At 36.1% G+C, this 24,079-nt stretch overlaps 1 protein-coding gene across 2 annotated transcripts; it reads left to right on the top strand.

Moving 5' to 3' along the window:
* Positions 1–14,914: 14,914 nt before the first annotated feature.
* Positions 14,915–23,773, top strand: LOC142530928 (glucosidase 2 subunit beta). Of its 2 annotated transcripts, none has more exons than XM_075636865.1 (16): positions 14,915–15,160; positions 15,259–15,384; positions 15,516–15,611; positions 16,811–17,050; positions 18,847–19,034; positions 20,115–20,225; positions 20,312–20,380; positions 21,278–21,590; positions 21,711–21,815; positions 21,898–21,999; positions 22,101–22,158; positions 22,240–22,308; positions 22,437–22,524; positions 22,845–22,906; positions 22,990–23,041; positions 23,345–23,773. In XM_075636865.1, exons 1-16 carry the CDS (start codon positions 15,034–15,036, stop codon positions 23,408–23,410), a joined length of 1,872 nt encoding a protein of 623 aa, XP_075492980.1. In that variant the 5' UTR covers positions 14,915–15,033; the 3' UTR covers positions 23,411–23,773. The 2 variants fall into 2 exon arrangements, with proteins under 2 accessions (XP_075492980.1, XP_075492979.1); XM_075636864.1 differs by having other exon boundaries at positions 21,275–21,590.
* Positions 23,774–24,079: the final 306 nt, after the last annotated feature.

Raw genomic sequence — 24,079 nt, 5'->3', positions numbered from 1 at the left:
CGTAAGCACTTCACCTTCAAGTTGGTCTCATTTTCCACCATGGCTTTCCACCTTTTAAAGGTCTCGTAAACATCAGATTTATTTTTCAGAAAATAAACCCAAACTTTTCTACTCGAATCGTCAATGAATGTGGCATAGTATCTCAAGCCTCCAAGGGATGTCACAGGGGATGGTCCCCATACATCAGTATAAATCAGCTCCAACTTTGCTGCTTTTGAAACGTCTGCTTAATCGTTTTCCTTAAAAAGTACTAAATTTTTTTTTTAAACTCTCAACTTTCGGCCTACACATATATATATACATAAAAAAACTTTTGCACCATTTTAAAATAACCATCCAACTAATATTTGAAAATCCAAAGGGAAATAGTCAAAACAATAAATCGTAAAACGTTTTATCAAACCTAAAGAGTACTATATGTTGAAAAGTGTAGCTCATACTAAACCTCTCAAAATCCTCAAAAAGCATAAATAAAATGTCGTAAAAATATTTAACTTAAAATCAAAACTTAAATGCGGAAAATAGAAGCGCTGGTCCTCGGGTTATGTGCACCGACAGTCCAGCAAGTCACCCATCAAGACCTCCAATATCATAGTTATTAATATCACCTGAATCATACACACCTAGTGAGTCTAAAGACTCAACACATCATATCCTTGATAACAAGTAATACATAATACAGTTAACATATAACAGTGAAAAATACTTGTACTTAAAATATCGTTTTTCATGAAGATGCATAAACTTCAAACATAACCATTTTCGTAAACATTTTCATGATGCATAAACTTTAAAAACATTTTCATGATCCTTTTTCATAACCATTTTCATAAACATATTCATATCAACATATTCATATTCATATTCATATTTGTATTCATATTCATATTCGTATCAACATATTCATATTCATGTTCGTGTTTGTTCAATTCAGATCGTGATTGTGACTCGTATTCTTAATCGTATTGGACGATGGATCCATCTAGAGAAAACCACAGTACTGGGCGGCGGGGGACACCAGCGACACTCTCACCAGTCAACTGGGCCCTGGCCAACGTATTAACATATTCGTATTCGTATTCGTATCCGTATTCAAGGAAACACGATCGTCGGGCTCCCACTGGGACCATAACGCTCACGATATCTCCAACATGTAGTAGTCACAATCCCTTCACGTCCTTCAACGTTTCGTATTTTCATCACTTAATAAAAACATGCATATAAGATCATTTTATTTTGAAACCAAGCATGCAACATATCTTTTAAATGTTCAATTTAAATCATAAAAATCATAGACATTTAAATATCATAATTTAACATATAAAAATTCATCAACATCCATAATCATTGAAAATAATCATATTAGCATATAAAATAGCATTTAGGACACTGTCATGATGTTTACTAATTTTTCGGTGTAAAAAGACCGTTTTACCCCTGGACATGACATATTACGTTTTTGACTTTTTCTTGATTTCTTTGACTCTAACATGTCCCAAATAATTATTTAAGCTTAAATTAAAATCCTCATAATTTTATTTAGCTTAAAAACTAGGCTTTTTAATTAATTCGTAATTAGTCGTTTTGAAGGCGTTTTAATTCCGAAAAATCCTAAACTTTAATATAAAATTCCTAAATTCAAAACTTAGTCTTTTTATATTATTTTAGCCCTTGTGAACCACGACTCGACCCCCGTGAGCCGTTTTTCACTTATTTAAGTTTAGAAAATCCTAACTTGACCCTAATTGGTTAGCACCAAGTCATCTTTCAATTTTCTCGAGCCGCCCTCGAACCATGATGAACCAAACCATGACCCACACCCTTAGACACCCTACTGGACCTTAGGGACCCACGGAAACCTTCCCCAACTCAAAACCGAAGCCCCCAACCCCTAACATAAGCTGGCCGAGACTCCCTTATGGACAAGGACTCTTGTTTAGGTGCCTAGGACTCTAGCCAATGACTTGGCCCTCTAATCAGCCTCTCCAACACTCGCCTAGGACCCTTAGGACACACTCTAGCCCAGACCTTGAACCCCAGGCCAAGCCTCACACCCCTGCGCAAGCCTGCAACCTGCGCGCAACTTGACTCACTTCTCGGGTAGGAGTCCTCGATGGATAGGACTCCTCCCAGCCCACTTGTTTCGACTCATAGCATGGCTAAGACCCTACCCTTGACACCCCGACGCCCCGGGATAGCCCTGGAACCAAGCCAAGATCAAGCCTAGCCGTGGAGCACAAAACCGAAGCCCTTGACCTCACATGACAGCAGCTTGCTTCTCAGATTATTCTCATGATCGTGTGGTTGTTTAGGTGATGTTCTAGGGCTCTAATTTCATATAAAACAATGCTTGATCGTTACCTATATCTTGGCAGCCCTTAATCAATACAAATACATGTTTTTGGTAAACAAAACTCAAGTTTTAAAACCCATGTGCATGCAACTTCGAAAATAATCATCATGGTTCTTAATGTTTCATTCAAAATATGCAATAAATCATAATATGGTGTGATGATGTTTGAAGGGGAGGATTATGCGTGCCTTTGCGTAGTTAACGCACGAAAAACCGTTGACGATTTGCGAAAAACGGACAAGAACCGTGGCTTGAAATCTCCTTGAAGCTTCCACCGAATTTTGCCTCAAAATTTTTTGTGTGTGCCGTGTACTTTAATGAGTTTTGGAGAGCAAATTCAGAAAAGTGGCGTGTAGTGTAGGGTTTTGGGCAGGGTTTAACATATTTAAATACTAATTAATCACTAACAAGGCTTTAGGCCTATTAAGCCAACAATTTAGGCCCATTAGTCTTAATTAGGATTTAATTAAACATTAAAATAGTTTTACTAAAATAATTTTGTGAATTTAATAGCCGGGTTGCCAAAAAGTTCGTATTTTTGTTGAAAATCCAACACCGATAAAAATCACGCCCCGGCATTTAAAATCACCTCAAAACCCCTTATTTTCAAAAATAAGAAAAACCCACAATCATATTTTAAATAATTTAAAAAATTATTTAATAAAAAACATTTTTTATTTTTCAGCCCTCGGTCTCCGTTCTTCGATCGCAACTTGAATAATCCTTAAAAATTACATTTTAATGCAACCATGAAGAAAATATATTTTAAACATGTCAAAATGCACAACAAAATTAATTTATGCAATTAAAACATATAATTAAAATACAAACGAATTTAATAATTTGTGCATGTGGTTAGCGTAGATCTTTAAATTTTCGGGACGTTACAGCTTTCGGTTCTCTACCGCCTTTTGAAAAACTCACCTTCTTCTGCTTTCCAAAGATACAGCTTTCATATAGTTGGTGTTCAACAGTCTTTAATCCTGGTAGCTTTCCTTTTGACACAAACATCTTCATTCCTTCTCACTCATATGTCCAAGTCTATAATGCCATAGACTTGAATTGGCTCCAGAATCCACAGCTGCTAATGTGTCTCTGCAACTGGAAGTAATATACAGTGTTCCCGTTTTCTTTCCTCGAGCAACAATCATAGCTCCTTTGCTCACTTTCCAGGAACCATCACCGAAGTTCACATTGTGTCCTTCATCATCGAGCTGTCCCACCGAGATCAGATTGCGTGTCAATTTTGGCACATGTCTGACTTTGTTGATTTTCCAGACGGATCCATTTGACATCTTCATCCGTACATCACCCATACCAACAATTTCTAAGGGTTTTTCATCAGCCAGGAAAACTTTTCCGTAATCGCCAGTGATGTAATTATCAAATACATCGCGGTCACCAGTGGTATGAAACGAAGCTCCCGAGTCCATAACCCAAGAATCAACAGGGCTTTCCATGGATAATAGCAGAGCATCATGTACTTCCTCAGTGACAGCATTGGAATTATTCTTCGTTGATCTGCAGTTCTTTTTCAAGTGACCAGTTTCACCACAGCTCCAACACTTCAAAATCTTTTCAAAATTGCTTTTGTCTTTTCCATTTCTTGACTTGGACCTACCGCGCCATCGGTTGGAACTCTTTTCGCCACTCCTGCCCCTTCCTCTGTTCTCGAGATTTAGAGCAGATCTCGATGAAGTTCCTTCACCCGAATCCATCTGCGAACTTCTTCAACAAGAATTTGATCTCTGACATCATTGAATTGTAGCTTTCTTTTTCCAAGAGAGTTGCTAACCGCTGCCCGCATTGGTTCCCAAACATTTGGTAAAGACGCCAAAAGAATAAGTGCACGAATCTCATCATCAAAATTAATTTCAACCGAGGTTAGCTGAGAAACAATCGTGTTGAACTCATTGATGTGTTTAGCCACCGAAGCACCTTCACCCACTTTCAAGTTGAATAACTTTTTCATGAGATGTACTTTGTTATTTGCTGATGGCTTCTCGTACATGTCCGATAAAATGGACATCATCTCTTCTGTGGTTTTTGCCTCCGCCACGTTATGTGCCACATTCTTCGTTGGGGTCAGTCGTATCACACCTCACCTATCGGTCAAGGAGCTCCCAATCATCATCCTCCATCTTTTCCGGTTTCTTTCCTGATAGAGGTTGATACAGCTTCTTACTGTACATATAATCTCTTATCTGTAACGGCCAGAACGAAAAATATGTTCCGTCGAACTTGTTGATTCCCGGTCCATCCATCATCTCTGGTCATCACTTCTTTAGCCTTAGCAAAAATCTAAAGAATCTTTTCTGATGTGGAAGATCAGAAAAAGCTGCAACCACAGAGCATACTCAGAATTTTTAAGAATTTTCACAACAAGGCTCTGATACCAGTTGTTGGGAACTTACATCAAAGCGATGCCGATCACGATGATAATAGCACCCAAAAAATGCGGAATAAAATAATCAACAAGAACACAAAGATTTACGTGGTTCACCAAATAAAGCCTACGTCCACGGAGCTACTGCAACTTTATAACTGGAAGAAATATTAGAACAAGTGTATACACCAATACACTCAATATTTCTCACTCCCAAACCCGAGTATACCGAGAAAAATAATTTCTCTAACTCACACAAGAGAACAAAAAAAAATCTCTTTTTTCTCTCTTATTTACAAAGCTTTGTAATTGCTTTGTTTTTCTGGGATGAATATCAATTGAGATGGGGGACTCTATTTATAGAGCTCCCGTGAAATAGAGCTCCCGTGCATGTGAAACCAAATACAATTTCTATCGGCCACCAACCATTCATTGACAATGTGCATTTTGCTACCCTGCCACATTTGAAAACAAAATGCTAGCTTTCACATTTGAAAAGCATGCAGAATACTTTGGTCCACCATCTTACCTAATAGAAGTTTTAAGGAAACTTTTCAAAAACTCATGGTGACTAGCTAGAAGGGCCCAAAAACATGTCGTCAAGATTAATAGGGTTCGTGAAACGTTCCTTACTTTTAACTTTAAAATTTAAATAAATACTAAGAAATTTTTTTTTATGTATATATAAACATTTTCTTCTAACTTCAAAACCATCCAATATAAACAAATAATATTTTAAAATCTTAAATGCATAAAATTCGTAAATCATCAACCACAAAATCGTACGTCAATTTTAAAATAATCCAAAAACTAAAATTCAAAATAAAATATAAAATATTTAAATAAATAATCCTCAAAATCTTTACTTTAAAATATTAAATCTTAATCTAATGTGCAAAATAAAATTCTGTCGAGAGTGTACTACCATACCAGATCCACTCAAGCGTCAGCGCTTCTCTCATAATCCCCCTCACCTGCAACCATCCAAACCTAGTGAGCCTAATGACTCAGCACATTCTAACCATATGTAACAAATAATACATATACATGCACATGCAGCTTTAAAAAAATATTTTAATAAAATAAGCTGGTGTAAGAACTCGTGTTCATAGGTAAATTATCAATCATTAAATTATAAAGCTTTTCATCATCGTATATCATTTTGGGTGAAGTTTGATCCTTGAAAGTAACTATTATATATCATATCATCATGGTCGACTGATAAGTCTAACTATACCAAGTACCTGGGGGCGGGACGTCAGCAGCTCTCGTCACTGACCGTCGCCAAGTATGGAAATACGATTGTCGGGCTCACTCTGGGGCCTTTCCCGCAAACGGGCTCCCTCTGGCGACTTTTCTCTCACGATATCCCCATTATATCTCTGGTGTCACAGTCAATTCACATTCTTCAAAATATTTTTGCTTTCTTTTTATTTATAAAATATCGTGTCCTTCAAAAATAGCATTTGTTCGGGAAAAATCGTTCAGCCTTTGTATATATCATAAAATTATCATATTTTCATCATAAGAATTTTAAAATATCATTTAGCATTTATTATGATTCTTCGGGACATTGCCATACATTTCGAACTACCCGGGACATAAAATGACCATTTTACCCTTGTACTTCGAACTTCCCAATTTTGACATTTTCTTACTTTTATTGACTCGAGCATATCCCATAACATCATATAAGCTTAAGTTTGACTTTTAATATTTTTCTTAAACGTAAACCCGAGCATTTCGATTTATTGACTTAATAACTAAGCCGTGAAGCGTTTTAAACCCAAATTAATTCAAACTTAATATTTTCTTACCAAAATTTAAATATAAGCTTTTCATCCCTAAACTACCCCCATGAACCATGATTCGATCCCCCGCAGACCACGGTTCGACCCTTGCACCTAGCCTAAACCATAACCGAACCTCCTTCTTCCCAAAACAGATCGCCTCACCCAAACCACGAGCCACCCTGGAACAAACCCTGTCCAGACCCTCCTGGACCCTACCTGACCCAGCCCTGAACCAGTGCACCAGCCCCAGCTATCCACAGTCGAGCCGCGCGCACCATGCACAAGAAACCCTAGGGCTCGCGGCTTCCACCTTCTTCGAGCCACCGTTCCAGCCACCTCCTACGTCCTTATCTCCTGAACGTGGCTTGCATAGGGCCTTGACCAAGTCTGGTTGAGCCCTGGTGCAGCCTCCCTCATGGCCAAGCCTCCCGAGGAATCAAGCTTAAAAACCCTAGCAAACCTTAGGTGCACAAGCCTCTTCCCATGCGCGCCCCTTCTAGCTACTGTCTAGCCTTTGTTCCTCCCTTAAAAGATACTTTTTACGACCCCTAATTGTCTCCTATTTGCAGCATGTCCATAGAAATCATAAAGCGTCTCAAACAAGCGTAAAAAATCAAAATTTTGAAAAATATACGTCTAAACGTAAAATAATTTGATCAACATAGTTTTCATGATTTTAAATATTAAACATGCATATTATGATTTGAATGGTGCAAAAAAAAGTTTAGAAGCGTGTATTTGCGTTGATAACGTTCGAATATTCAATCTTTTGCGTGGATTGCGAAGAGGAGCAAACAAGCGACAAACAACCTTGGATTCTTGCTCTGGGATTTTAAAAAATTAGTGTGTCTGTTGTGTGTGATTTTTGGCCACTAGGAGTCTCTAGAAGCCTAGGATTTGATTTTATAATTTAGTGTTTTAGGTGATTTAGGAGTCTAGAGTTTAGAGTTTTTAGGACTCTTGCTTTGAAAGTAATTTGACCCATTAATCTTAGGTACAATAGGCCCATTAAGGCCCAATTAAATATAAAATAAAATTTTACAAAATCGTTTTCAAAAATAATAACTTTCGGGTCCATAAAAGTATTTTTTTAAACTAAAATCGGCTTACCAGATAAAATAAGGTTCGACTCGTCAAATAACTTGGACTTAGCATGTTTAGAAAATTTTCATCCTAAATAATCATTTTATTCGGACAAAATTCTTAATTTCATGAAATCATGTAATTTAAATATTTAATCATATAAAATATATCATTTAAGAATTTAAAATCAATTAAATAAAATAAATAATCAATTTAAATAATTTGCATGGATGCAGTTTACGTGGACTGATTTTTGAACGTTACAGTTCGAGGAGCATGTCAATCAAGTTGGAGGTCATTGCAACACATTCAAGTGTTTAAGGACCAAGAAGACAGTAACAACTGCGCGTTTATGAAGCCACGTGTAAAGTACAAAAGAGGCCTCGAGACATAACCTGACGCGCACTAGCGCCCACTGTCCAACATGGAAAATTGCATAATCATGCACGCACTCGCGTGATTTCGGTGCACTAGGGTTACACGATTTTGGGTTGTAGAGGAAATAGGGTTTTGGTTTTGGGTTCATAGAAGGGCGTGGCTATGGGCTGCTGTTGGGACGTGTCCAGGGATCCTAAGAGGGTCTAGTCATGATCCTAGATGGATTAAGGGAAGGCTGGTGCAAGGAGGAAGGCTATAGGTTGGAAGCTTGGGTCGCACAGGTCTTGGAACGAGTTTGAGGGTTGTTCGTGTATGGCCTATAGGGCTTGGTCCAACAGCTTGTTAAGGATTCAGTCTAGGTCCTAGGATGGCTGGTTAGGGGGCTGGTCACGATGGTTAGGGTCTAGGATTGAAGGAAACCATGTTCTATGGGGCTAGGGTTTCGTGTGAAAAGGGCAGAAAATTCAATAGCCTTTTAGGCTTGTTCAAGGATTTTAAATGGCTTGATTTGAGTTGCATATGGTATGGTTATGTGTTAATAACCTATGGTTCAAGTTTGGTTAAGTTTAGAGTCGATTCGGATTAAAACGAGGACGTAGGTTCAATTTTTAAAACGAATTGAGAAATTAGTCGATGAGCTTAAGTTTACGTCTAATAAATATTTATGGGTGCATTTTAAAGTGTTATGTTAAATTTGAATGGATTTGGGTCGTCATTTTAAGGTCAAAGGGTAAATTGGGAAAGTTAGAGTTTAATGGGCAAAACAGACATTTTACACATGAAAAATATTAGACGTCCTGACAGTGCCATGAAGGCTATAATGAATGTTAAAATGGTTATTTTGAAAGATTATGGGATTTCATGATGAAAAACGTTAAATGCTAAAAGACGTGTTGTATGCTTGATTTAAAAGGAAAATGTTAAATGCATAAATTTTTATAAGTGATGAATATAATGAAAGGATTGAAGGAGGTGACTTGATTGTAACTAATACGAATACGAAAGGATATGATGATATGTAATGCCAAATCTCAGTTGATGGGTGAGAGTGTCGCTGATGTCCCCGCTGCCTGGTACCATGGTTATACATAAGATTGATCAATTGACCAATAGCTGAAACAAAAGTTACAATTAATGATCTGAATTCAATAAAAAGGAAACATATATGTGTATTATGAAAGGAAAGGTTATGATGAAAGGGAAGAAATGTTTAAAGTTATGCATGTTCATGAAAAGTTATTTTATTAAAAGTATTTTCCACTGCTTCATATGGATGTATACGTACTACTTGTTATAATGGTTATGTGAGGCCCGGGGCCGAAAAGGGCGGGGGGTGATCGCCGGTGCCATCAGTTGCACGGACAATAAGCGGCTCCTGGCAGGCTTCTAGGTGGAGGGAACATGAATGAACCGACCCACACAGGAATGAGAGGGATTCCGAGACTGTTCAATGTAATGGACTGTACAGTTGAAGAGGGCTTAAAAAATTTGATTTGTACTACTCATATCACAAAGGTGCATCTTCTTTTCGGTAGCTCATCACATAAGAACTCCAAAGTTAAACGTGCTTGACTTGGGGCAATTTTGGGATGGGTGACCACCTGGGAAGTTTCCTAGGGTGCGTGTGAGTGAGGACATAAGCACGCTGTAAAGATTCGTCTTGATACAGTGAAGACAGTCGTCGAATCTGGGGCGTTACAGTTGGTATCAGAGCCGACCTCTCTTAGTACAGTGTGGTTCGGGGACGAACCAAGCGGAAGCTGGTGGGCATGTGAGGCCCGGGGCCGAAGAGGGCGGGGGGTGATCGCCGGTGCCATCAGTTGCACGGACAATGAGCGGCTCCTGGCAGGCTTCTAGGTGGAGGGAACATGAATGAACCGATCCACACGGGAATGAGAGGGATTCCGAGACTGTTCAATGTAATGGACTGTACAGTTGAAGAGGGCTTAAAAGATTTGATTTGTACTACTCATATCACAAAGGTGCATCTTCTTTTCGGTAGCTCATCACATAAGAACTCTAAAGTTAAGCGTGGTTGACTTGGGGCAATTTTGGGATGGGTGACCTCCTGGGAAGTTTTCTAGGGTGCGTGTGAGTGAGGACATAAGCACGCTGTAAAGACTCGTCTTGATACAGTGAGGACAGTCGTCGAATCTGGGGCGTTACAGTTGGTATCAGAGCCGACCTCTCTTAGTACGGTGTGGTTCGGGGACGAACCAAGCGGAAGCTGGTGGGCATGTGAGGCCCGGGGCAGAAGAGGGCGGGGGGTGATCGCCGGTGCCATCAGTTGCACGGACAATGAGCGGCTCCTGGCAGGTTTCTAGGTGGAGGGAACATGAATGAACCGACCCACACGGGAATGAGAGGGATTCCGAGACTGTTCAATGTAATGGACTGTACAGTTAAAGAGGGTTTAAAAGATTTGATTTGTACTACTCATATCACAAAGGTGCATCTTCTTTTCGGTAGCTCATCACATAAGAACTCCAAAGTTAAGCGTGCTTGACTTGGGGCAATTTTGGGATAGGTGACCTCCTGGGAAGTTTCCTAGGGTGCGTGTGAGTGAGGACATAAGCACGCTGTAAAGACTCGTCTTGATACAGTGATGACAGTCGTCGAATCTGGGACGTTACAGGTTAAGTTTTGCTGAGTCATTAGATTCACTAGGTGTGAATGATGTAAGTGAGGATGTTTATGATTATATGGGAGGAATTGATGGTTGAACTTGCTGGACTGATGGTCCACACAACTCGAAGACCTTTGCTAGTTTTTCCGCATTAGTATGACTTTAAAGATTTTATGACTTTTTTGCTTTCAAATGATTTTTGAGAGGATTTAAGAGTTTATGTTATTTTGAAAAATGCTAGTCTTAGATTTGGTTTGACGATTTATGATTTTATGTTAGTACTACATTCTTTTGAATTTTTAAATAATAGGTTGGTTGGTTGGTTGATTTTAAATGGTGCAAAGTATATAAATATATGTGTGAACTTTCGACCGAAAGAAAAAAAAATTCTAGTATATTTTAAAGAAAACGAGTAGTAGACATTTCAAGTTTCAACTTCAACAGTGATAAGTCTTAGTTGAAGTAAGTTGTTATAAGAAGTTGTAAAACTAAAGTTTTTTAGTGGATTCTTTCCTAAATGGAAGAAGGGTGACGTAGGAGTGTTTATGTCCGAACATCCATAAATATTTGTCTCATTTACTTTATGCACTTTACATTATTGCCTATATTTAATCTTTTTGTTATTGTTGACCGTTTTTTGCTTTGAATATATACTTTTTCATTAGTCAAATCAGAATCTAGCAGTGTTAGGATCGGTTAATATGAGTGAAGTATTTAGAAAGGGGGTTGATAAAGACTACGGCGTTTTGAAGTCTTTTTCAAAAATGAATCAGTTCTTTGAGAAACTGATCCTGAAATCTTGTATGTATATATCGATCAGTTATTGCACATGGACATCGTGGAACAAGCCGGCCATCACAGCACCTTGCGCGCCTTCATGCGCATGTGCTGCCCCTTTTTGTCTCCAACGACTTTCCTACCCGATCAGCCCATAAACGACCAAGATCAGACCCACCTTAACACCTTAAAACAAGGTCCAAACACTACCCACGATCCCTAGCCTAGCCCACACCTGCCCAAACCAGTGGAACACCTAAAACAACCCCTACGAGTGAGCCAGTGTGACAGCTGCGCTCCACCTATTCATTGCGCGACCAGACCACTTTCGACCCTTCAAGGACTGATGAATATCATCTAAACACATCTTAATACATCCCCATACATGGAAGCAATAGCCCAGATGATCCACACGAAGCCTACGCGTCAAAAATTCATGAAAGCTTGAAGGATCTTGCGCAGAAAAATTTTAGCATGCAAATACATGTTTTGATTCAAAATTTTCATATATAAAAATGTTTTTCATGTATAAATATCAAAAAATAACAGATATAACAAGATTGATACGTCAAGAAAGGTTTAGAACATGTCTTTGCGTATAAACACTCGAATAAACGAATACGACGCGAGGGAACGAGGAGGATGAACAGAGAACAATCGCTAAATGTTTTCCTTGACAAAACTTGTGAAAATCTCACCAAAGTATGGATGTAGGAGCAGAAAAGTCATGGAGGCTGCTATGGAGCCAAAAACCCTAGGTTTCTAGCATGTGTGTGTGCTCGTGCGTTTATCCTCTTTTTCTTTTTTTTTTTAAAAAAAGAAAAATTCGAAAATTTAATTAAGTGTTAACATAACAATTGAATTAAAGCATCAAATAATTAATAAAAACATTAAACACCATGTTCAAGAATCAAATCTCCTATTTTTTTAAAATTTGCTAATAAGATACTTTAAAATCTTTTAATTCCCCCCTACAAATTTAAATTTGACTTTAAAATGCTAAAATTCATAAATTTCTTAAAACAAAAATATAACATTTAATTTTAGCACCTCAATCATTTTCGATCTCCTATCTCCGGCACAACATCGAATATTCGTCTGAAAAACTCAACTCAAGCAATACAATTAAATCCCATTAAATAAACATATAAATATTCAAAATAAATTAAACATGTCGAATGCATCATTTAATTCATTTAAATCAATTATCTTATTAAATTATGTATGCAACTTATGTATACTGGTGTTTTGGGCACTACAATTTACACTTCTATTGAGCTATTCAGCCAACTTACTAGAATTCAACAACAAATAAATCCTTGGATAGATCACATACAATCAACCACTAGTGCCTAGATGCATGAAATGATGGACTGCATGCAACATGATGATATCGAAAAAGGCAAATATCATAAGAAGCTGGATGAGTAGAAATGAAGATAAGAAGAAGAGAGAAGGAAACATCAATAAAAAGAAGAAATAATAAAGAAGAAAAAGAGGTGGAGGCAGTAAAAGTAGCCAGTATAGAAGATATGATGTAGGTGTAATATGATTTACATGTATGCAAAATATTTTTGTGACAATCTAATTTCACTTAATGAAATTCATTAAGTAACAAACAACATCGAACTGTTTCTAGGTCCATCTGCTATTTTTTTATTAAGAAGTTTCGAGCCAGGTATTATAAGTCAAGTCGAACAGCCTAATATTCAAGACTCTTGTTGGACCGTATATTTCTCCATATAGACATATTAAAGAAAGGATACATATCTATCTGTTAGATCAAGCTGCTTACAATACTATCATCGGACTATTTAAATAGCTCAAGATATAGATTGGTTTCTAGATGGCATGTATGTCTGCATACCAGCTCGATAAGTCAGAAGATTAGTGAACAAATCGATGAACATTAACCAACATATCCAATTTTCCTTTAATGTCTCCTAATGAGACAAATATATGCAAATGTTTTTCTCTCTCGCGAATCAACTTTTTAGAAGTCGTTTATTATAATTTTTGGATACATTCCAACGAACATTAATCACAGAGTATTATGAAGGGAAATGAGACAAAAGACAAGTTGCTTTTGTGTCGGATATCAGTACAACTGTTTGTTTATTGAACATTTGACCGTTGAAAGAGTTTTTTTATTTAAATGTGGATTCAAGACTGAAGAAGAAACATAAACTATCATAATCTTCCTTATCAAAGATCCCAAGCATACTTCAGTGCTTTTATCTTCAATATGCTCCACAACACACGCATATTGTTCATATCTAATTACTCGATATCATCTTGTGGTACACATTCACTCAAAATGTTCAAGCTTATTTGTTTAGAGTATCGTGTATATCTGTCTGGATCTAGGGTTAAATAGATAATGTGGCTTTTGTATTTAGTGTTAAAGATGATACTAGGAGTTTCAATGTAGGAATTGGATAATTCATAATTGAAGCGAGTTGTTACAAATTGTTTTAAAACCAAAGTATTTTAGTGAATTTTTTCTTTGAGTGGAAGTATGGGAGACAAATAAGGATTTTGCATTCGAACTTCCAATATTCTTGTGTTGTTTATTTCCAGCTACTCAGTCTATATCTGCCTATGTTATTTGTCTAGTTACTTTGTTAAAAAATTGTTTTAAGTGAGAATATATATATATATATATATATATATATTGAATCAGTATTCCAGATGGGCTTTTCCTCCTTTGAAAAACCATTTTCAGTGGTCCATTCGTGTTCAGCCAGTCGAGAAATATGCATTAACAACTCTCAACTGTTAATATCAAATCAAGTTTGGAAGAAAATTTTAAATAATTTATTCAATCTCTTTCTAAACTTTTTTACGATTCCAACATGTTGACTTAAAATTTTGTTTCTATTCAGCTAATAATAATTCAAGATAGGGAATAAAATTGCAATTGTGAATATTCAAATATAAATTTGATATTATTGCATTGAAAATCAAGTTAATCAATTCCCAATGATGGAGTTGACCCAAACCGATGTTAATTTTCATTAAATATTAATTTGAATTTTTAATTTTGCATGATAATTATTTATTTGTCAGAATTCAATTTTTATTTTTCCTAGTAATAATCAAATCTAGAAAAATCTCATAATAATTTTTATTATTTTTAACTTTTAGCACAATAAAATTCACCCCTTCTCGTATGAACAATCTCTTCTCATGTAATTTTTTTTGAAGAGATTAAAATTTGACAATAATCAATCTGGTGTCAGAGAAAAACTAAAATGATAAAATTTTGGTTGTACGTAATTTAATTTACCACTAATAAATAAATAAAATTTAAAATAATAATTTGATTAACATTTTTAAGGAATATTAACAAGATATTAAATCTGATAAAGAAAAAGCATTGAAACACCAATTGGATATTGGGCTTGGTTTTCCAACATCATAAATTTGAAGAAATTAAATTAAAAAAAAAAAACCAAAAGCCCAAATAGGATATTGGGCTTGGCCTTCTTTAGCAACAAGGAGCTGTGCGTGCTCGGATCTTCCGTGCTGTGCTCCAAGTCGTTTACAGTGAAGAGCGAGCGATTTCCGTTTCAGGTCTATATCGGCTGTGCATATTTGATTATATAGTTGGATTTTGGTTGGGTTTTCAAAGAAGATGAAAGAACTTGTATTCCAAAATTTATTAAGATTTGGTTGCATTTTTGTAATATTGATGATACAAGGAATAAGCAGATCGGCATCTTTTTCCCCCAAGGACTCGATTTTGGGGGCTGCTCCTGAAGGTTGTTTCAGTTTCCATGAATGTGATTGTCTGTCCTGTGTGTAAAATTGCGAGTCTGTGTGCGCATTCACTCACGGGTGTTGTGTATTTCAAGTGCAGACGATAATTATTACAAAGGGTTATCATCACGGGGAACGATCAAGTGTAAAGATGGATCAAAGAAATTTAACAAGTCCCACCTCAACGACGACTTCTGTGACTGCGCTGATGGCTCCGATGAACCCGGTACTCTTTTTATCCCCCCTTACAATATGTAGTGCTTAGGCAATTTTGGTTCGAATATCTGTATTTGTGGCAAAGTGAGTTCTTAAAGTTTGCATTTAGTCTGTTTAGTGACTAGGGGCTCTGTCGTGCAGGAACATCAGCTTGTCCCAATGGGAAGTTCTTTTGCAAGAACACTGGACATACTCCACTCGTCTTGTATTCTTCTAGGGTCAATGATGGTATCTGTGGTAAGCATTCTAGCTTCTCGAAAGCTGTTTTAACTGCTTAGGACCATATTTTTTTGAGCACTATATGAAAACTGTTTTGTCTAGCCTTTGATCTATTTTATCGACTCTACAGCTTATAAGTTGCGAGATAACAGAATTATCTCTTTTTTGTTTGAAAATTAAGGATTTGGATTTTGAGCAATAGTTCGTTTTCCTGTCCCCACAAAGCTTACTTGATTATTTCAAAGTTATTTTGTTTAAATATATGAATGTACAATAGTTGTTTTTGACATGAGAAGATGTCAACTATGATTGTGGGAGATGGTTCTGGGATCCCCCTAAATACTTTTGGCAAATTGTTGTATCAAGTTTGTCAATTTTTGATATGACAAGTGTTAGATTTGACACAGAAAGCATCACGACTCATAATCCATGTTTGATATGTTTGAGATCTTGATACTTGTCCCAGGATTGTTTTTGATAAACCTTGTAAAGTATTAAACGAGATTTTTGCCATATCCCAAGCATAATCAGTTTTAAGCTTTGGAAGAGCATGTTTTCGTTTACTTACCTTGGTTTAAGCGTGGATTTTCTTGTGTCATAATGAAGATGAGACCCAGAGATCAAATAGCTATTCGGTTTCTAAATCGGGAAAGAAATATGCACTCTATCCTGTTACCATTTGCATAAAATAGATTTATTTCTTTTAACTTGGGGTTGAACTATCTTTTCATGTTGGAAGCAAGAGTTATATGGTCTTGTTTCCATAGGAGGAGTTTCTTATCCGACATGCTTTGCACTGCCTCTAATTTATATCATTCATTTAAACTGCCTTCATAAAGTGCAGAAAGATTAATGCTAATTTTATGCATGAAGCTATCTATATGTCTGTTTCATTATTATGTATGAAGCTACATGTTTGTTTCTTTATGTTCTCATACCATGCTTTTCTTCATGAGCTACTTCTTGTTAATAGTCATTATATAATATGTCACAATAATGGCTTAAAGTCAACTTGGCCGATTTTTCGTCCTCCATTGATAGTATGCATATGTATTTGCAGTTTTCATGTAAATATTTACTTTTTTCTCCTTCATTTGCTCTATATGGTAAATAATATGTATTCTGTATAATCTTGTTCTCCCATAAACAGCAAAAATTATCGGCCTCGTACCTCATGTGTTTAGGATTGAAATACTGAACTTGCACAACTGTGGCAGATTGCTGTGATGGGAGTGATGAGTATAATAGCAAAATCAAATGTTCAAACACCTGTTGGGAAGCTGGCAAAGTTGCAAGAGACAGGTTGATGAAAAAGATCGCCACCTATCAGGAAGGTGTCACCATGCGCAAGCGAATTATTGAGCAAGCAAAACTAGCCATAGCCAAAGACGAAGTAGAATTATCCAAGCTAAAAAATGAAGAGAAAGTGCTCAGTGGATTGGTTCAAGAACTCAAGGGTATAAGATTATTTTCTTTATCAAATAATTTTTTGGGGTACTAAACCATGATATTATTCCTCAGACACGCACACCCTTTCCTGTTAAATTAAAAACAAAAGGAAAAACATTAAAAATAGATTTTAATGTGTGTGGTAATGAGCTTGTTGACTATATGCCCACATTCTTTGAACTCATGAGAAATGAAATCTTCTTGGAAAATTTGTTTGAGTTCTTGCATACATTTTTGGCAACCAAATTACATGGGATTTGACCTGAAGTGTCACATCGTTTCTTTTAAGTATGTGTTAGAGGCGGTCTGTTTGTAGAACCCGAGGAGCCAAATGTTGGAGCCTTTACGATGAGGAAACTCGGTAATAAATTAAATGGACCCTAAAAATATGCTCCAAAATCTTTCTCTGGATGACTTTAATGCAAACACAATGATACTAGACCATGATCCAAGAACTAGGTTTTGGTTTGACTTGGGAGACCGACCCAACAATTATATGATAATCACAAATTGGATTATACCAAGGTTTTATATTTGTTTGGACGATACTTTTTCAGGGAAGATGATAAATTTGGATTTTGAATGACATAAGTAGAAATTTATCGATAAGAATACGAGATAAAACTCTCAAGTTGAAGAAAATTCACAATTTTATTAATGACAAACCGTATTATTTCTACATAATATTTGTTGCCTAGCTTTTAAATGTGCATTGGCAACTTAAAACAAGTATGACGGGATTAAATACTACCTAAGCTAGATTATAAAAATCCTGAATTAATTTTTTTTTCAAAACAAATAGAATAAAAAAAATTTGAGGCACCCTTTAACATGAATAAGCCTCTAGCCCAGAACTAATTAATTTTGGGCTTGAACTTTGATAACAAGCATAGTCTTCTAACATTTTCCTTTCTATGAATCGCCATTTACTTCATCTTTCACGTTGTTTCCATCCGAACGTTGAACAAATCGTGTGAGTGATCCTTCATCACTTTGCTCATTGATCTTCGTAGGGATCACATCACTTTAGGTACATACCTTTATGTTTACAGTTTACCCATACCATTCCCCTGATCCTTTTTGTAGGACCAAGTAATAGTTTTTTATTAATTGGAGGTAAGGTTATACATTTCCTTCTACTGTGTACCTGCATATACTTATTAAAGAACAAGGCTATACATCTGCCCCCACACCATGATGGTGTTATTTTTCCATTTTCCTAACTAAAACTTCCAGATTTTTGTTCTTTGACAAAGACTTCTCCATTACTATTGAGCCTAGAGGGGTGTTAAAAATGTGTAATAAATAATTTATATCCTTTCCAAGATCTGAGGATCTGATTGAAGTTATTATTCCAATTAGATGTTGATCAGATCATATCATTTAAATGCAGAAGGGTCAGAGAATGTTTTGCCTTGTTAGTTATTGAACAGCCAACTCATCTCTTATATCATGAGTACAATATTCTTTTTATGTTTAACATCTTCCTTAAATATCCCATGTTGCCAACTAACTTCAACAGTGATTTGGGTTTGAGTCACATCTTACATTGTTCGTTAGCTTGAATAATTGAAAAAGCCTGTTGTTGAAAATAAATGTCGCATAGCCTTGGTGTGCTGGAGAACAGTGCTTACATTGGCGTAGCAACAGGTGAATGATGTAGATAATCTGACTACATGGGTTGGATAGAGGAGCTTGGTTGTGCGAATTTTACGTTTTCTATTCATCAAGTTTATGATCACTCATTATGATCAATGAATTTATCTAACTCGAAACTGTTGTTTTATGTTTTCTATTCATCAAGAGCACAAGGAACGGATTGAAGAGGCAGAGGAAAAAGAACGTCTGCAGAAAGAAAAAGAAGAAAAGGAAAGAAGAGAAGCGGAATATGCTGAAGAGAAGAAAGTTGCAGCTGGTGAGAAAGGTGAAGACATTGAATATGGGAAGAACGATATCCATGATGAGATGGGCGTAGTTGATCAGCATCTACAGGTTTTATTTGATGAGATTTTCCTTTGTTTTTTTCGTTGGCACAAATCTTAAGCCTGCCTTTGGAGCCTGAAGAAAATTTATATGATGAATCTTGTGTGTGTATATATATTAATTTATAAGTGTAAATGATATAATATCAATTCATTAGGGCATGCTTGGTATGGGAGAATATTGTCGGGATGGAATGATCATTCTCAACTTATTTCCTATACCATGTCAATATTACACTCGTTCCAATTAGAATGGTTATTCTTATATCTATTTTGGATGAGAATAGTCATTTTCACTCTACATTCTTATATATGACAAAATATTTCCCTAATTTACTTGAACTAAAATCTGTATCTTTATAATATAATAATCATAATCTGTACACCCATGCTTACTAGGGCATTGAAACGAGAATACTCATTCCAATGCGAATGACTATTTTCTTATCCATATTTTTTATGAGCACAGCCATTCTAACTCTTCATTTTTATATTTTACAAAATATTTCCCTAATATTACTTATATGATAACGTTAATTTTATAACAACCAATAGAACATCAATAATTATTTTTTTTATTTTTACTTAATAATAATAAAATATTCTTGACTAGCTATTACTTTGACTAGTTAAAAAATATTTGATCATTAAAAATAATTTTATTTCTTTCTTTTTTCATTTCTTCTGTACCAATAATTGGAATGAAATAGAACTATCACTTAATTTACATTCTTATTTCATTCCAAAGTTGATTCAAGTCATATTTTATTACATTCTAATGTACCGCTCATGGCCCTCGAGTTCTATTACCGTGGTGCAGAAAAAAAAAAGATCTAGTTACCTCACCCCTTCAAGATTAGATATTGGGGGTGCTGGAACTTTTTAGTGTAGACTTGTTCTACGTTCACTTTTATGTGAATCTCTGTTAGATTTGTCAATCTCTCCTAGCCTCAATAATCTGTATTATGAAAATCTTAGGCCTTTTTAACTTTTTATTCATAAAGCTAGTTAGAGGTTCATTTTGTCTGCTCAAATATTTACAGTCTCAATTACGGTGGCACACCTTAACTTGTTCATATGACATTAATAGAATTCTGGTGGAGACCTTGAATCCATCCGTGAACCTGAACATAATGATCATAGGACGAAAGAAGAACTTTCAACCCATATAGTAGAAGAGCATGGAGCTGATTCTTTCCAGGTTAGTCTTCTTTAAAAAATACTTGACACAGAACACTTGAAGTTTATTTTTTGTATTGATGCTCTGTATGTATTTCTCTTATATAGGACACAGAACAGAAGTTGGAAAGCTCCACATTTGATGATGGCAAAGCTGTTCTTGACACTGACAATGTGGTATGCCTTCATCTATGCCCGTTTGTCCTTCTTTTGGTTTTTGTTTGGTTGGTAGATTCCACTTTGGAACCTAGTACTCTCACTGAAGTGTCCCACGAGCATCCTGTCTCATCATTTTGTCCCTTGAGTTAGTTTTAAATTTTTAAGGACAAATCTCCTTAATAAATAAGAATAGATGTCACAAATTCATCCATATGCCTCAAACAATAATAGAAAAGAGAAGGATGAAAAAATTGCATCACTTTTCAGTAGATAAAGTCTCCAGCAAGAAATTGTAGTCTGCAGAAAAAATACCACCTCTGTGGTATTATCATCCTCAACTCAATTTAACTGCTGAAAGCTGTGATGGTGTTCTCAGCTTCGGAGGTGATACACCTTAGCACTACTTCATATCTTGTATGCTGTGGTCTTGGGCATTTAGCCAGAATAAAGGAATGAAGGCAAGGAGCACATGATGGATGTAGCATCCATGCTCATGACTGTGAGCCTTTGATAAATGACTGGGAAACGAAAATCCTACCCTTCTCCGAGTTGTGCTTGAAGAGCTGATAAAGATCTCTGGGTGTGACAGGCTGATGGTTTTAGAAGTCTGTTACTCAGATGCCGACTCTTATGTGTGGTTACAGGTTCTCTGTGGCAGAACGCTACTTTTTTGAAGCTGGAAATATGTTGCCTTTGTATCAACAGACACTGGTTGACATATCCTATGGAAATTGGATATTTTTTTATTGATGGTTCGTGGATAAGATAAGTGAATGGTGTATAAACACTGCTGTTAGAAGGGCCTTTCCCTTCGCAAAACATGCTATACTATGCCAACAACTTTAAATCCTTTTCTGCTTGACATATGTCTTACCAATGACAGATGACTATAAGTCTGTGTTGTGTTTCCAGAAGAATAATGATGCTGAAGACACTGAGTCGCTATCACGGGAAGAGCTAGGGCGTCTTGTTGCTTCCCGGTGGACAGGGGAGAAAAATGATCAACCATCGCAGGAGCTTGATGTCTCTCTAGATAAGGATCAAGAAAATCGTGATGAGACTGAAGAAACCAATGAGGAATACAATGGCTATGACTCAGAGAGTAATGGGCATGAGTATGATGATGAGGATGATGATGTAGAACATATTGACGAATTTGAGGGTGGTGATCATGATGTTTCAAGTTCTTCACACATACATGAGTCAGATGATGAATCAAGCTTTTCAGGTACATTGGTTCTTTTTTGGATCTAAGGTTGCAGTTCTTACACATTGCTAATGCTTTTTTCATGTAAACGCTGTTAAAATATAACTAGTGTCTTAATTCTATCTGATGCAACTTGATCAGACATAACTAGCACTATTGTCCCATCTTGGTTGGAGAAGATACAGAAAACAGTAAGGAGCATCTTTAAGGCTGTCAATTTATTCAAAACTCCGATAGATAAATCAGGTACTTGAGAGTTTGCCCATTTTTCAGCAGGCATAAACATAAGAAAGCAGATAGTCATCTGTTTCGTGTCTCACTTTTGTAGATGCTGAACGTGTCCGCAAGGAGTATGATGAATCCAGTGCCAAGTTGTCCAAACTGCAGTCAAGGATAACAAGTTTGACACAGAAGCTGAAACAAGATTTTGGTAATTGAGACATTTTAGTGAAGTTGAATCTTTTTTAAAAGTTGCATCTTAATTTTTGAGAGAGATGATGAGATGTCAATACCTCTATTTTTTTGTTGTAGGGCCGGAGAAGGAATTCCATTCATTCTATGGTCAATGTTTTGAGATCAATCAGAATAAGTTAGCTCCTTAGCTTCTATTTGAGTTTTTTATTTCATGCAGTTCTTTAATTTATTAAATTCATGAAAACTGTTGCTTCAGGTATGTTTACAAAATCTGTCCGTTTAAACAAGCTACACAAGTGGAGGGTCATAGTACATCTGGTTTGGGGTAAGCATTTTTGTGGTTTGAGCACTTCTGTCAAATTGCTTTCACTGGCAGTATGTTCTATATATATGTTCTACTAATTGGGGCTGTTTTTTCGGGTCGCATCTCATAATAATGGTTTAATAATGTAGGAACTGGGAGAAATTTGATGATTCCTATAGAATTATGCTATTTTCAAATGGCGACAAGTGCTGGAATGGCCCAGATAGAAGCTTAAAGGTAGACTAAAATCCGTATCTTAAATTCTTGTTTATGACCTCTTGCATAAGCTTCTTGTCTCCTTTCTGCCACGAGCAATTTTTTTCACGATTAATGTGTACTTTATCCTGTCATGTGTTTGGTGACCTGATTTGTTTTAAATCTTTTAAAAACAATGTAACATGGCCTTGAAAATAAATATATTGTTTGGTCTTCACTTGCTTAAAAACCAACTGGAACGTGCAGCTAGAGTAATAGATGACACTTCTACAAAAGCATAACTTCCTCCAAATATACGTATCTTGACTTCTTCTATTGTGTTTTGGGATATGTTTGAACAGGTCAAGTTAAGATGTGGTTTGAGAAATGAGGCTACGGATATAGATGAACCAAGTCGTTGCGAGTGAGTATCTGTTCTTTCATAGGCATGTTTTTGTGTTTCTGTTGTATGCTGGTAACATGTCTTCTATTTTTTTATATTTGCAGATACTTAGCGTTGTTGTCAACTCCAGCTTTATGTCTAGACCACAAACTTAAGGTTCATCTTCAAGCTCTTGATCCTTTTTTTTCCTGGTTTAAACCACCAATGTTCGTAGTATATTGGGTCTCACCCAATTCAGAATTGGGTCGAATCGGACCCATCAACGGGAAAAGTTCTCTCATAGCATCTCTTTATTCATAGGAGTCAGATTCCAAATCTTTCTTAAATAAAGTCGAGCTCTTTTAACACTCGGATCAATATGCATTGGCCCTTTTTTATAATTACTATTACTATTATCATATTGATAACAATCGGTTTCCTTTGTTAAGGACTTTTTCAATCGAAAAATGTGATGTGCAGGAACTGCAAGAGAAATTAGAGGCACCGAAGAGAGAACAGCCAGTAGAGGTGCACGACGAGCTATGAACAACAGTGATCTAAATGGAGAAGTCAAGTTTATATCTTTGCGACTCTTGAGAAGAATAAAGAGGGGAGTCAAATATGATAGTGATAGGCTGAGAAGGAACTCCATTTTTTATTACGTAGAAAGAAGTATATTACAATCAGTTAGAACTTGTCAAAAAAATTCTATCGCCTATTTCCATGTCTGCGTGTGTTAGGCTTGTTAACTCAGGAGCGTAAACGAACTGAATCGATCGGAATATGACGAAATTTAGTTCGAGCTCGATTCGAAGTTCGAATATTTTAAAAGTTTTGGTTCGAAATCGATTCGAATTAAAGCTCGAATATAAGTTCGACTCGAAATATTCGAACATGTTCGCGTATTCATTGAATTATTACTTGAATATAAGTACTTGAAAAGCTTGAAATTTATTTATTTAATATATAATTATATTAGATTAATAAAATATTATGATTTGTGAGCGGTTAGCAAACTATCGATTAAAATAAATTGAGTTCGAGCTCGGCTCGAATTCGATAAGTTTGAATATTAATCAAATAATTTTTGACTTGACTTGAAAAGTTTGTGATTTGACTCGGTTTGTTTACACTCCACTCCTATTCTTAATAGAACAAATTAAGCTCAAGATTAAATTTTTTTTTATTAAAACCCGAAAAAAGAAATAATCTAGA

This window comes from Primulina tabacum, chromosome 17 (assembly GCF_025594145.1).
Source record: "Primulina tabacum isolate GXHZ01 chromosome 17, ASM2559414v2, whole genome shotgun sequence".
Lineage (NCBI taxonomy): Eukaryota > Viridiplantae > Streptophyta > Magnoliopsida > Lamiales > Gesneriaceae > Primulina > Primulina tabacum.
The sequence above is the reverse complement of the archived record's forward strand: the minus strand, read 5'-3'. Positions and strand labels throughout refer to the sequence as shown.